This window comes from Pelobates fuscus, chromosome 1 (genome assembly GCF_036172605.1).
Source record: "Pelobates fuscus isolate aPelFus1 chromosome 1, aPelFus1.pri, whole genome shotgun sequence".
Taxonomy (NCBI): Eukaryota; Metazoa; Chordata; class Amphibia; order Anura; family Pelobatidae; genus Pelobates; species Pelobates fuscus.
The window spans coordinates 68,179,298-68,193,304 of record NC_086317.1 but is presented as its reverse complement, the minus strand read 5'-3'; the positions used below and the strand labels follow the sequence as shown (position 1 = coordinate 68,193,304).

Below are 14,007 nucleotides of genomic sequence, written 5' to 3'. Positions count from 1 at the left end.
ATTCTGTAGGGCTCTCTTTGCCAACCTTCTATTCCACAAACAACATATTTAGAAACACTTTGGAGGCAGCTGTTGATTTTGAGCTGGGCCCCAGACATTTCTCATTACACCTCTGAGTATTAAACATTTGCATATTGCGGGAGCTTGCTAGTTGCAAGTACATATAGTTGAAAATATACAGGATAGCACTGAACTCATGGCATTTTTTCTAAACCTTCATTTAATACACAAAAGCCAAAAGGAATTGCATCATCTACTCTGGGGAGGTTGCTTTGACCTCCATTGTTCATGTCTGGATAGATTATATTTGTTCATAAATATGGTCCTCAGCAGATACCTGTGGGTTTGACCATAATCTTGGACTTAGTACAGTCACCACTGCAGATACTCTTCCACAAGATGTAGCCTTTGGCATTCAGGTGAACAAGCTGGCAGTTATCGAACCACCATCCTCCATAACTGGAGGCGCAGTGTGAACTGCTCCGGTCCTGATCCTTATCTTTGGTGGAGAACTTCATATTGTCATGCACATTTCCTGAGTCGAAAGTGGTAAGAAAGTCTGGAGCTGTGCCTGAGTATCTTCCCAGGCGAAGGGTATATCCGTTGACCTCTTGGTCAATGCTGAAGATATCATAGTCAGCATAAAATTCCTTATCATTCTTGTCAACCATCACAAAGCGCACCATATAGGGGCGTTGGGCAGTCAACAAATGGATGTACTCATTGCCCAGCCAGTGATCTTGCAGCACGTTGCCAAAGCCATACTTGTAGGTTGTCCAGGACTCATACCAAGTGATTTCAGTTTTCAGGGTGTTCCTCTGCAATACAGTCCAACGATTGCCTTCATCATCAATTTCACAGAAAACCACCAGGGGAGGTGAAGAACTAGGCTTGATCACATACACCCCACTTTGACTGCCTTTAGGAAGTTTATCACAGTCTATTGGGAAACCTACAAAGTACAAACAATTTAGATAGCACCATAAAATTGTCTCTGCCATTCCTACCATTTAAAGTATTAATTCAACTAACGTGCAGTCCATATAAACATGTTTTAAAAAATGTCAAGTTTGTATAGTCTTCTATTAAATATATAGAAGTTCTTGTATTCATTGCTGCCAATGTCATGCTTTGTGTATATTTAACTTTTATTGCCTTTGAAACCTTGACGTTTATGGCAGACAAGGGTATTGTCATTATTTTCTTGTTCAACTAGATTTTGTGTTTAATTCACATCATTCGATTTTACTTTTGTAGTGTTCTGTCTTTTGTTACCAAGCATATTTGTTGCAATATTACATCCAGCTGTGTATATAGTGTATTAATCTATATGGGCTGTACATTTACACTTCGATGGATTTTGCATTGATGTTAGGTTAATTTTAGTGTTATGGCTAGTGTAGGATTAGGGTAGATATAGCATTAGGGTTGTTACTAGGGTTAGTATCAGGGGTGGTTAAGGTAAGGCTAAGGGTTAGCTAGTGTTGGATTAAGCTAGACATATATAGTTAGGGTTAGAAACATAGAATGTGACGGCAGATAATAACCATTCGGCCCATCTAGTCTGCCCAATTTTCTAAATACTTTCATTAGTCCCTGGCCTTATCTTATAGTTAGGATAGCCTTATACCTATCCCATGCATGCTTAAACTCCTTTACTGTGTTAACATCTACCACTTTAGCTGGAAGGCTATTCCATGCATCCACTACCCTCTCAGTAAAGTAATACTTCCTGATATTATTTTTAAACCTTTGCCCCTATAATTAATGTCCTCTTGTTGTGGTAGTGTTTCTTCTTTTAAATATAGTCTCCTCCTTTACTGTGTTGATTCCCTTTATGTATTTAAAGGAAAACTCCAGTGCCAGGAAAACAATCCATTTTCCTGGCACTGGAGGCACCTTCTCCCTTCCAACCCCTCAACCCCCATTACTAAAGGGGTGAAAACCCCTTCAGTCACTTACCTGAGGCGATGTCTCCTCCTCGCCGCTCCTCCTACTGTTTCTGTCGGCGGGTGGGCGATACTGATCCCGCCCACCGGCCTAGGAGACCTAATGCGCATGTGCGGCAATGCCACGCATGCGCATTACCGCTCCCCATAGGAAAGCATTGAAAAAGATTTTCAATGCTTTCCTATGAGGAAATGAGCGACGCTGGAGGTCCTCACACAGTCTAGTAGACAGCCACTAGAGGTGGAGTTAACCCTGCAAGGTAATTATTGCAGTTTATAAAAAACTGCAATAATTACACTTGCAGGGTTAAGAGTAGTGGGAGTTGGCACCCAGACCACTCCAATGAGCAGAAGTGGTCTGGGTGCCTGGAGTGTCCCTTAAAATGCTTTTATCATATCCCCCCTGCCTCATCTTTCCTCAAACCTATACATGTTAAGTTCCTTTAACCTTTCCTTGTAAGTTTTATCCTGCAACCCATGAACCAGTTTAGTAGCCCTTCTCTGAACTCTCTCTAAAGTCTCAATATCCTTCTGGAGATACGGTATTCAGTACTGTGTACAATACTCCAAGTGAGGTCTCACCAGTGTTCTGTACAATGGCATGAGCACTTCCCTCTTTCGACTGCTAATACCTCTCCCTATACAACCAAGCATTCTGCTAGCATTTCCTGCTGCTCTATTACATTGTCTGCCTACCTATAAGTCATCAGAAACAATCATCCCTAAATCCCTTTCCTCAGATGTTGAGGTTAGGACTCTATCAAATATTCTGTACTTTGCCTTTGGGTTTTTACGTCCAAGATGCATTATCTTGCACTTATCCACATTAAATGTCAGTTGCCACAAGTCTGACTATTTTTCTAGTTTGCCTAAATCATTTGCCATTTGGTTTATCCTTCCTGGAACATCAACCCTGTTACATATCTTATAATCCAAAATACATAGCTCACCATCAAGACCTTCTGCAATATCACTAATAAAAATATTAAAGAGAATGGGTCCAAGTACAGATCCCTGAGGTACCCCACTTGTGACAAGCCCATGCTTCGAATATACTCCATTGACTACAACCCTCTGTTGCCTGTCACTCAGCCACTGCCTTACCCATTCAACAATATTGGAATCCAAACTTAAAGATTGCAGTTTATTGATAAACCTTCTATGTGCAATAGTGTCAAAAGTCTTACTGAAATCTAGGTAAGCAATGTCTACTGCACCAACCTGATCTATTATTTTAGCTACCCAATTAAAAAAAATCAATAAGATTAGTTTGGCATGATCTACCTGAAGTAAACCCATGTTGTCTCTAATCTTGAAATCCACGTGGTTTTAGATGTTCAACAATCCTATCCTTTAACATGGTTTCCATTACTTTCCCCACTACTGAAGTAGGGCTTACTGGCCTATAGTTGACCGACTCCTCCCTACTACCTTTCTTGTGAATGGGCACAACATTCACTAGATAGTGTGAATGGGCACAACATTCACTAGATATTTCGCTAGATAGTGTGAATGGGCACAACATTCGCTAGATATTTCGCTAGATAGTGTGAATGGGCACAACATTTGCTAGATAGTGTTACAGGTAGCTATGGTCAGTATGATGACATAAAAAGTAATCAAAATGAGGAAGTCCCTCAAACATCTGGCAAACATATGTAGTGTGGCTTATGAAATTCCACATAAAAACGAAACATGCATAAAAAACAATTAAATGTATCAAAATGCTTTATTTAAAGGAACTCCATAGCGTTTTTCTCACTTTCTCACTATTGAGTTTACCACCTCCCCACATTGGCAGTAAAAATAATGTTTTTTTACTCACCTTGTAGCCCTCACCACACAGGTCTCCATGATGCTGGTCCTACCTCCTTGGCTGAGATCATAAATACTGACGATCTCAGCCAATCCAATGCTTCCCCACTGGCTAGTGCACATGGGCAGGAAAACACCATTCTGCTACAATCAAATGCTACTCTATAAGTTTGACTGAATAATTGAGTCTGAGTCACTTTTTCAGAGAAAGCACCCTCTAGTGACCCTCTAGTGACTCTAGGTTTGTTTTACATTGCAGGGTTAAAACTAAAGGACCACTGCTCCCAGACCACTTCATTCAGATGAAGTGGACTGGGTACCTTTAGTGATCCTTTAATTAACCACCAGGGAGAGGTACTTTCTACAAATATCAACTTTGTTTAGTTGTATGGGATTTTGTGACTGTTTAAGTGTAGTATCACATTTTTTTTATTTGTGAGGTATTCAACAATCAAGATTATTAAGTAAACTTGTGAAAAAGGTTAAAAAAAACGTGTCAAAATGTTCTTAGTTAATTAGACAGGGGGTGTACTTTCTACAAATATACACGGTTGTGTAGCAGTTTTGGATTTTGTGACTACTATAAAAGTTGTAATCTCAGCATGCCAAATTGAGCAAAGTTTTAGCTTTAAAACTGTAATTCACAACTTGGAGGATTTGTTTTAAACTTGTGTGTCTGTCATTGAGTTTGTGACTGACAGTTTGTGTCTGTCAGTGAGTGTGTTTCAAGTCAGCGAGAGTGTCTGTCTGTCAGAGTGTGTGTCTGTCAGAGTTTGTCAGATAAGTGAGAGTGTGTGACTGTCAGTAAATCTATGTCTGATTACAAAAAGGGGTGGAGCTCATAGAGAGGTCGAGTAGTTACTTTAGAAAAATGAACTGGACATTTGCAAAGGGGAGGGGTTAGTAAAATGACCATGCCCATCTGGGGGCCCAAAAAAAAAATGTCAGCACCCAGGCATCTGTGATCCTACTGTCAGCCCTGTTAATGTGAAAGAGAAAAAATATTCTTAAAGAAACATTTGGCACGAATACTAGCAGGGTTTTCGAAGTGAATTTAAAATTTAAGGTGAAAATAGCCAAACCGGAACTATTCTCTAAATCTGCTTCCAGTTTAGCTACTTTGGCCTTAAATGTGAAATTCACTGTGAATTTAATTTGAATTCTCTCTTTAGTAATTAATCCTACAGGTTTATGTTGGTTCTGAATATTGACATTCGACTATGGTCATTAAGGGGTTAAGGAAAGTGCATTTCAGGATAATGCAAAATGAATGTCACCAAATAGGTTAGTCCACAAACAGCAGATATTTGAATTGCACTTCACATAATGTCCACAACCTGCAGTCAGTGTTAAAAAGGCAGATGGTTTTTAAAGTAAAATATTACAGCAGTGAAAAATATATGTTGTTGGCAATGTAGTTCATGTAGCGAGGGTGTCAATCTGCTCTATGCAAAACTGACACCTGAAGGCTCGCTTGCATATTTAAGTGCTAATTGTAATCATTTGTGAAGTGTGTTTTAAGGGAGGTTCTGTGTACTTGTGAAGGAGAAAATGCGTGTTTTCATCCATGAAAGTAACATGTTACTCTCAGCCAGTCAGAAAAGAATAAGTCTGGTGATAAGATTAATCGGTAGTAAGTTACAATAAGTTCTGTTATTGGCTACTGTTGGCACAAACCTATTTTTGGAATTTCACAATATAACATAAAACCTATAGGCTTATCCATTAAAGTGTAAATTATCAGGAGTTCGTAGTGAATATCAAATTTAAGGTCAAAGTTATTAATTAGACAAAAATGTCAAAGATATCTTTTCAGTTTATCTGATTTAGTCGAAAATGTTAAAGCTACTTTAAATTCTCAACATTTCCCATTTTAGTGAATTACTGTGCCAGCTTGAATGCTCTTAAACTACAAAAACATTCAACATCTGTGGCACTGTTATATTAACTATAATAATTCTCTCTCTCTATCTGTGCCTCTGTAGCTCCCACAATCATTTCATAGCGCTACAGAATCTGATGGCGCTATATAAATAATAAAATAATAATAATAATAATATAGTTAAACTCTCACTGATGACGATTATTACGGCATTTTTTAAATTAAGCAGGACATATACTTAACACAATGTTTCAAGTTTCAAACTAATCCCTCACAAGGTATATTTAATGGGAAAACGTGCTGGTTTCCTTTATTCTAATTGATATGTGTGGAAATCCCGTACTTTACAACTATTTAATTAATATATCTGCAGTTGAATTTAATCGGTATATTATATCCATATGTGTAATTTAATTTGATCACATTTTTATTTTTTACTTTTTTTTTAGAATCAGTTGCAAGTTAGATGGTGATGGGTGATTGTAACCTGCAAATAAACTATGCTCTCCATATGCAATTTCCATATTTCTTACGTCTAAAATATCATCACTCCAAACTACACACTATAAAACACAATGCATCAAGGATTTTTCTAAAATTAACATTTGCATTATAATAAAATATTGAATGAGACAAAATACATACTGCAATTTTAATAGCAAATGCTTTTCAGTGAATTGTTTTTTCTATAACATGAAATGAGTCTCTTTCTCCTTTTTTTGTATGTATCAAGTACTGTGTCCTAGCATTATCTAGAAACAGGTATAGGCAACCTTCGGCACTCCAGATGATGTGGACTACATCCCCCATAATGCTCTTGCACCCAATTTGTTGGCAAAGCATCATGGGAGGTGTAGTCCAAAACATCTGCAGTGCCGAAGGTTGCCTATGCCTGGTCTAGAGCAATGTATTGCAGCTCTCCTTAGCCTTTTACAGTTACTTTCACAGGGGTTTAAATGCCTTGCAGAGTGCTCTGGTCCTAATATATTTTAGGGCTATGACCAAAAACATTCATACAATCCATTCAAGTCTTTAACTCTTAATTGCTACAAAAAATTAGCTCACGTTTTTCAGCTATTTCAATCTCTTCATCAACTGATTCAACAGAATCAATAAAGACGTCCATGAAGAACATCGCCAGAATCCAACATGCTGTTAAAAAGTGATGATTACCTGTAATGAAAGAATAGAGACATAGGTACGTTAGCAAAATGAGCAGCTGAAACGCTTTTAAAATACACATTAAAAGAATACTAAATATATATCATTGCTTGCAACCGTCAACTCCTTTCTCCCAAAGCTAAAGCACTTCTTCTCGCCAAGCTGTAGAGTAGTACCACCCATAGTGGCATTTCTGTAATCTGTACTTTATCTGGATCTCACCCATTGCTTGTGCTGGTGGAATACAATGTGATCAGGAAGTACCTTTTCTTATGTATGTGTTCATCAGAATATGAGTGTGTCCTCAACTACTTCACCCTGAACCAAAAATTCTGAGCTATAAAATTAAGCAACGAGTCAACAAGAAACGGTGGTTATCAGCAGTGTAATTATTTCAAATTACGTTGTTGTATTTCACTCTATTTGGTTTACTCTTTTACCCAAGGTTAGGACACTGTTTAATAAGTAACTCCATTTGTAGACACTTTATTGATTCCAAGGAACAATTTGTTTACACGAACAAGTATAACCTTCTGCAAACCAAGCGTTAATGGCCTTATGGACAACCCAAGAAAATGTACATGGAATTTGATGTGTGTTATACAAAATGTAAGTAAATACCAAAAATTCAGATAATGCCTCCGTATTACAAAAGAGAAAACTAATGCTAAGAGTTTTTCCATTCTGTTCTGATGTTCCATTTTTCTACAAGCCCAACATTTTTCTTTTGTACAATTATATGACAAATGTATAATAATAAAACTTACAGTAACAAGAGCAGTTACCAATTGGTCATGCATTTGCCTAACACGTAGTAACACCCAATGTTTAACCCCATTTACCCTAAAAGAAAATGTCAAATGAAAATGTCATGTTTGGCAATGTCATTTTTAAAAAGGTACACCAGACATTAGACACAGACAACATTTAAAAAAAAATACTTTAAATGCATTGTAATCCATGGAAGGGACATGAGAACATGTTCCTTAATTTGTATCTTCCATTTAATAGTGATATTGTTTTTTTCATTCTCTATGTCATATACATTGACGTTTTGGGACGTTCTCCACTGTTATACAAAATATACTTAACATGCACATATATGACTTCATACAAGCATGCAGGCATGCCAGTTTTCTATTTAAAGGGTACTGAGTTGTATATATAAAAAAGCACCTTACAGGTATTTTAAAACCTCAATACCTTCAAGACGGGGTCATGCCATGGTTTTATAAACGGACAAAATAGTTTAACCCTGTGAATGTATACCCCTTCTTATGCAAGAAAGTATCAAACTGTCCTTTGCAACTACTACATTGCACATTGTTACCAAATCTATTGTCTATAAGTATTCTCAAATTCTTCTCACTAACACTTATTCCAAAGTCAACACCATTGAAACACCATTGAAACACCATTGAAATTCACTTGTGGGTGCAACAACCTCAAATGCATAACTTTGCATTTATCTACATTATCTTCCATCTACCACTTGTCTGCCCAGTATCCAATTTCTCCAGAAGAGAAGTAATATCCTCTCAGCGTGGATTCCTTTACATAGTTTTGTGTCATTCAATGTCTGCTTCTAGATCAGGTCAAAACACCAGATTCTCAACTTTCTACTCTTGGCCAACTTGAACACTTACTAATTTTATGTCAAGACACGGAGGCTCATATTGCTTAACCCTTTCTTTACTGTCCACCAATAGCAGCAAAGTATATTAACAGTAAGAAAAAACAGTAACCATAGAGATAGGACACTCCCATATCCAGTCCCAGTATAATGGGCAGCACCTCCTCCTCCAATTCCTCTTTCTTTGCTGCTACCAGACAGATAAGTACCTCACTAATTATTTTTTCTCTGCTGACATTTTGTACCATTCACTGGTTAATGTATGATTGTATTTTGTATTTATTTGACCTTGTGTTGTATAACTTGTTTGAGCCCAGGGTCCCAGACCTTCCCTGTCCGGCTTTATCCTGCTCTACCTTCTCTGATTCCCTTGGTATCGCTCTAAACTTTCCCTCCATTACTCTGCCGGTCTGCCTGTCTTCTCTCCTATTACTGCATTCGAATTTTCTATACGAACGCCTGACTGCATTCACCTGTTTGATGTGATCTGGTCTGCCTGCCTATTCTCCTATTGCTGCATTCGAATTTTTCATTTGAACGCTGGATTTACCTGTTTTATGTGCTCCCCTGTGACTCTATATGCATTCGCCTTTTTCTGCCGAACTTTCAGCTCTTTCCCTTTTCTCTTGGTATTCCGCCGCGAATCTCGCGAGATTGCCGGCGGCCATTTTCTAACAGTCACTTTGGCGCTCTTTTTCCCTCCGTTCTCCTTATCTGCCGGTCTGGACCCCGGTGAGCTCCCTCCTTTTTCCTCTGTTTACACTGCCTAGCCTGGGGTGATTAACTCCTGCTAGTTGCATCCTCCACATATTTAGCAGCTCTATTTACTATTCACTACTCAGTATATATTTTGGTTGTCTCCCTATATATTATACTGCATATTCCCTGCATAAAGATATATATATTTTATTTGGATCTGACATTAGCTTCAGTTATTATTATTATGCCTAAACCTAAGGGGCCTGTCTCCCCTCTTTCCCCTGAGGATAGGGATATACCCCAAGTGCTGGCTGACCCTATCTCTGCCAGCTCTGGCCCCCCTTCTTCTGCGGGCGACCCTATGTCTGTGCCGGATGATGCCCAGGCCTTAGCACTGCAACGTTCAGTTACAGACGCCATTATGGCCGCCATGGGCTCAATGTCTGCAACCCTGTCTCAGACTATTTCTCAGGCTTTATTAGCAAAACCTGTACCCGCAGAAGCATCTGCCATACCTACATGCTTAGCGCATCCCTCTGTAAACCTCCCAGGGGGTGACTCTAGAAAGGCTAAGGCCAAATCTAAACACCTGATCCCTCCCGCCTCCAGAACCACCAAGACTGGTGTGAAAATAGCCACCCAAGATAGCGTGCCTGTGTCACGCAAAAAAGCCTTTCCGCGCCAGGCAGAACGGGTGCGGCACTGGAAATGTGCCAGAGCACTTACAGAGAGCGACTCCGACTCAGAAATCGGGTCTTGTGAGGAGGCTATTGATGAGTCCGGGGATGACTCTAAGAACGAGTCGGACGGGCAGGACACTGACCCATTTGCCCCTACCCTACCAGGATTGGTAATTAGTGACTCTCGCAGTGACTCTCCCGCTACCGCGGGTTCGACTCTCATGGACCCGGCTGGAGAACCTATGTTTGACCTGGAGGCTCTCCATCACCCGAGGTCGTCAGAATGGCTCCCAGCCGACCATGTAGCAAAATATCTTGAGAACTGGGTTAGGCGCCCTCTTAGCAAGACGGCGCGCAACAAGCTCAGGGCAGAATGCCCTAGACCCCTTATCCCTAATAAAGTCTGCGAGACACCTATTGTAGACCCTAAAATGATGCAGTTCCTTGCAAAGATGGGTTGGAATCCCCGTAAGGGTCTGGAATCTGCATTAAAGTCATGCCAGGACAAACATCTGGACATTTTTGGTCCCTTAGCAAAATTATTCGACCTGGCCGAGATGGCCAGAACTGAGAATAGACAGGTTGACCCGGAAGAACTCCGTGGTTGGGTGCAGAGGGCAATCTGCATAGCCGGTAGTGTGAACACTTCCCTGTCTATAGAACGGCGTAAAGCCATCCTCTTTAAAATTGAGCCCAAACTGGCCAACCTCGCCCTCACTGAGGCGGGCAAAGACGCTCAGGGCCAGCTGTTCGGAGACTCCTTTATCAAGGATCTGGGGCGCTTTGTAGGTGCTTTCACAGCCTTAGACAAGGCCCAGTCCTCCATGAGGAGAGTGTTTCAGGGACGGGTCTCTTCCAGGGCTGGCAGATTCAGGAGCCGTCTGTCTGGCCGGTCTAATTTTAATTCCCGAGAATCGGGACGAGGCTCTTATAACCAGAGGCCACCTTATCAGGACACGAGACACCAGTCTCCCTTCTTCCCATCTCGTGGAAGACCATGGTGCTCCAGAAGCTTCAGAGGGAACCCCGGTTCCAGACGTACTTACGGTAAGACCACACCTAATTCATGCTTTTTCCAATATCTGTGTAGGGGGCAGACTCCATCATTTTTTACATGCCTGGTTAGAAATCACCTCAGATGCCTGGGTTGTGAACACGGTAAAGGGGTTCCACATAGAATTGGTAGACTCCCCGGGTCGCATTCCTCCCCCTCACCCTATGGTAATGTCAAAGGCAAACCGCGCCTTAATAGACAAGGAACTATTGTCACTCCACATGAAAGGAGCGATAGAACGGGCACCACTGAACCATGCTGGGGTTATCAGCAACATTTTCCTGGTGGAAAAGAAAGGCGTCCAGATGCCCCCAGTTATAAACCTTCGGGCCCTAAACTCCATAGTGCGCTACCGACACTTCAAAATGGAGGGAATCCACCTCCTTTGGGACTTACTCCTACGTGGAGACTGGATGGCAAAGTTAGACCTCAAAGATGCCTACCTAATGGTCCCGGTGACCGAGTCATCCAGGGACCTACTGAGGTTCCTCTGGAAAGGCGGAACATGGCGATTCACATGCCTCCCGTTCGGACTCTCGTCTGCTCCGTGGTGCTTCACCAAATTGATGCGACCGGCCATGGCTTGGCTGTGCAGTCGCGGGGTAAGGCTGATAGTCTATCTGGACGATATCCTCCTCATGGCACAAGATCGGGGAGTCCTCTTAGAACACCTTCAATGGACAATGGATCTCCTACGTCGCCTGGGTTTCCTGCTCAACGGGGAGAAGTCCTGCCTATCCCCGACCCGACACATGGAGTTCCTGGGGTTCACGGTCGACTCGGAAGCGGAGTCTCTCAGTCTCCCTCCAACCAAAATACGCTTAATCTGCAAGGAACTACGACGTGCCCTCACGAGACACCAGCTGTCGTTGCGACACCTGGCATGACTTATTGGACTACTGACCTCGTCCATCCAGGCGGTGTTCCCGGCTCCGCTCCACTACCGAGCTCTTCAACGCCTGAAAATAGCACACCTTCGCAAAGGGGCCTCGTATGCAGATTTGGTCCCCCTGAACTCGGAATCCCGAGACGAGATGACCTGGTGGATCCACAACCTATCCGCCTGGAATGGCAAGGCCATCTTCGGCTCTCAGCCGGAGTTCACAGTGGACTCATATGCGAGTCTCCACGGCTGGGGCGCACACTGCAATGGGGTGACCACTGGGGGTCGCTGGACAGACGCAGAGTCCCGACTCCACATCAATGCCCTAGAACTATTGGCTGGTTCCTTCACGATCAAGAGCTTTGCAAACGGCATGGCCAGTGCATGCATCAGACTGCGTATGGACAACATCTCAGCGGTCCGGTATGTCAACCACCTGGGCGGCACACGCTCAGCGATGTTGGCCCGCTTAGCGAAAGATTTCTGGACCTATTGTCTAGCCAGGAACCTGACGGTCCAGGCGGAATACCTTCCTGGCCTTCACAATACCCATGCGGATTGGAGCTCACGCTATCTCGCAGACACCAGCGATTGGAAATTGGATACAGAGGTGTTCTCCACTATCTCGTCCCTTTGGGGGCCTTTCTCTATAGACCTCTTTTCTTCCAGACTCAACGCCCAACTACCCAGGTTCTACAGCTGGCGCCCGGACCCGGCCGCGGAGGCAGTGGACGCGTTCCTACAGGAATGTCCCGACTCATGCCTTTGCGCTTTCCCGCCATTTGCCATGCTCCCCCGAGTACTACTCCAGGTACGACACCAGATGGCGGATATGCTCCTGCTAACCCCATTCTGGGTTACCAAGTCGTGGTTCCCTCAACTCCTGGAACTGGCAATAGATGTTCCCTCTCTTCTGCCGCCCAACCGGGACCTTTTGCTGAACCCGATGGGCCAACAACACCCCCTCCTACTGGACAGATCATTACGGTTACTGGCATGGAGAATTTCGGGGGACCCTGGGAAGTCCCAGGAGTTTCGGACACAACTCGACGCCTCTTGGCTGACGCATGGGCTCCCGGCACTAGACGCTCATATGGGACCGCTTGGAGAGCTTGGGCTGGTTGGTGCCTGGCTAGGGACCTGGATCCCGTGGCGGCTCCTGTGACGGCGATACTCCAGTTCCTCACATCCTTATTTGAAGCGGGTCGTGCATATCACACGATCAACCTATACAGATCGGCCATATCCTCAGCTCATCATGGTTTCAACGGCTGCCCAGCGGGCCAGCACCCCCTGGTTTGCCGCTTACTCAAAGGTTCTCGCCTCTCGCGTCCCCCCAGACCTCGATACACAGCCACATGGGACGTCACCTGCGTCCTATCACTGTTTTCTTCCTGGCCACCCAACTCGCACCTCACCTTGCAACAACTCTCTGCCAAATTGGTATGCCTGTTCTGCCTCATTTCATGTAAACGAGTCTCGGAGGTACGTGCCCTGGACCATGATGCGAGATCCTTCACCCCGGATGGGGTGACATTCAATATCTCCAGAAGGACGAAGACGGCCATACGCTCAGTCTCGTACCCAAGTTTTCCGTCTAACCCACTGTTGTGCCCAGTGACCTGTTTGAAGGAATACGAACTTCAGACAAAAGCCCATAGGTCGGACCCAATGCCCCAACTTTTCCTCGCGACCCGTCGACCATTCACCCCTGTATCCAGCACGACTCTGGCTCGTTGGGTGAAGTGGATTATGTCGAAAGCGGGGGTGGATATATCCATCTTTAGCGCCCACTCCACACGTGGGGCGTCAGCCACGTCCATGGCCTCTTCGGGGGCACGACTGGAAGACCTTATGAGGATGGCGGACTGGTCCAGAGAATCCACCTTCAGGGAATTCTACTTCCGTCCTCAACCACACGTTTTCTCGTCGGTCATTGCTCAGCTTTAAACTAGCAATATGAGCCTCCGTGTCTTGACATAAAATTACATGATTTTGCTATTTCATGACGAAGAGTCATGATTTTATAAAAGACACGGAGGTGAGTATTGCCCCGCCCTATTACTTATTTATATAATTTCCCCCCCCTGTCATTTCTCGCTTCGGGCAGTAAGTATAACATTGCCTTCCATGAATGTATGACTTATATGTACATCTGACTCATGACACTTCACATACATGGGGACTCTTGACTCAGGTACGAATGGGGGTACACTAACGGGTGGCTTGGTTTCCAATGTATCGTATCTTG

The 14,007-nt window shown here is 43.1% G+C and overlaps 1 protein-coding gene across 1 annotated transcript; it reads right to left on the bottom strand.

Annotated features, from left to right (window-relative positions):
- Positions 1-326: 326 nt before the first annotated feature.
- On the bottom strand, positions 327-13,579 carry LOC134586265 (uncharacterized). Its single transcript, XM_063441765.1, has 4 exons — positions 13,466-13,579; positions 13,066-13,378; positions 6,712-6,819; positions 327-952 (listed from the first exon to the last, which is right to left on the bottom strand). Exons 1-4 carry the CDS (start codon positions 13,577-13,579, stop codon positions 327-329), a joined length of 1,161 nt encoding a protein of 386 aa, XP_063297835.1.
- Between the last annotated feature and the right edge of the window lie 428 nt (positions 13,580-14,007).

Bases quoted from the DNA above. Each gene is read 5' to 3' on its own strand.
- LOC134586265 (XM_063441765.1), bottom strand. From the start codon at position 13,579: ATGGACGTGGCTGACGCCCCACGTGTGGAGTGGGCGCTAAAGATGGAT. The intron at 13,379-13,465 runs GTGAATGGTCGA...TCCTTCAAACAG, and splicing joins GAGTCGTGCTGGATACAGGG to GTCACTGGGCACAACAGTGG. The intron at 953-6,711 runs GTGAGCTAATTT...TGTACTTTGTAG, and splicing joins GATTGAAATAGCTGAAAAAC to GTTTCCCAATAGACTGTGAT.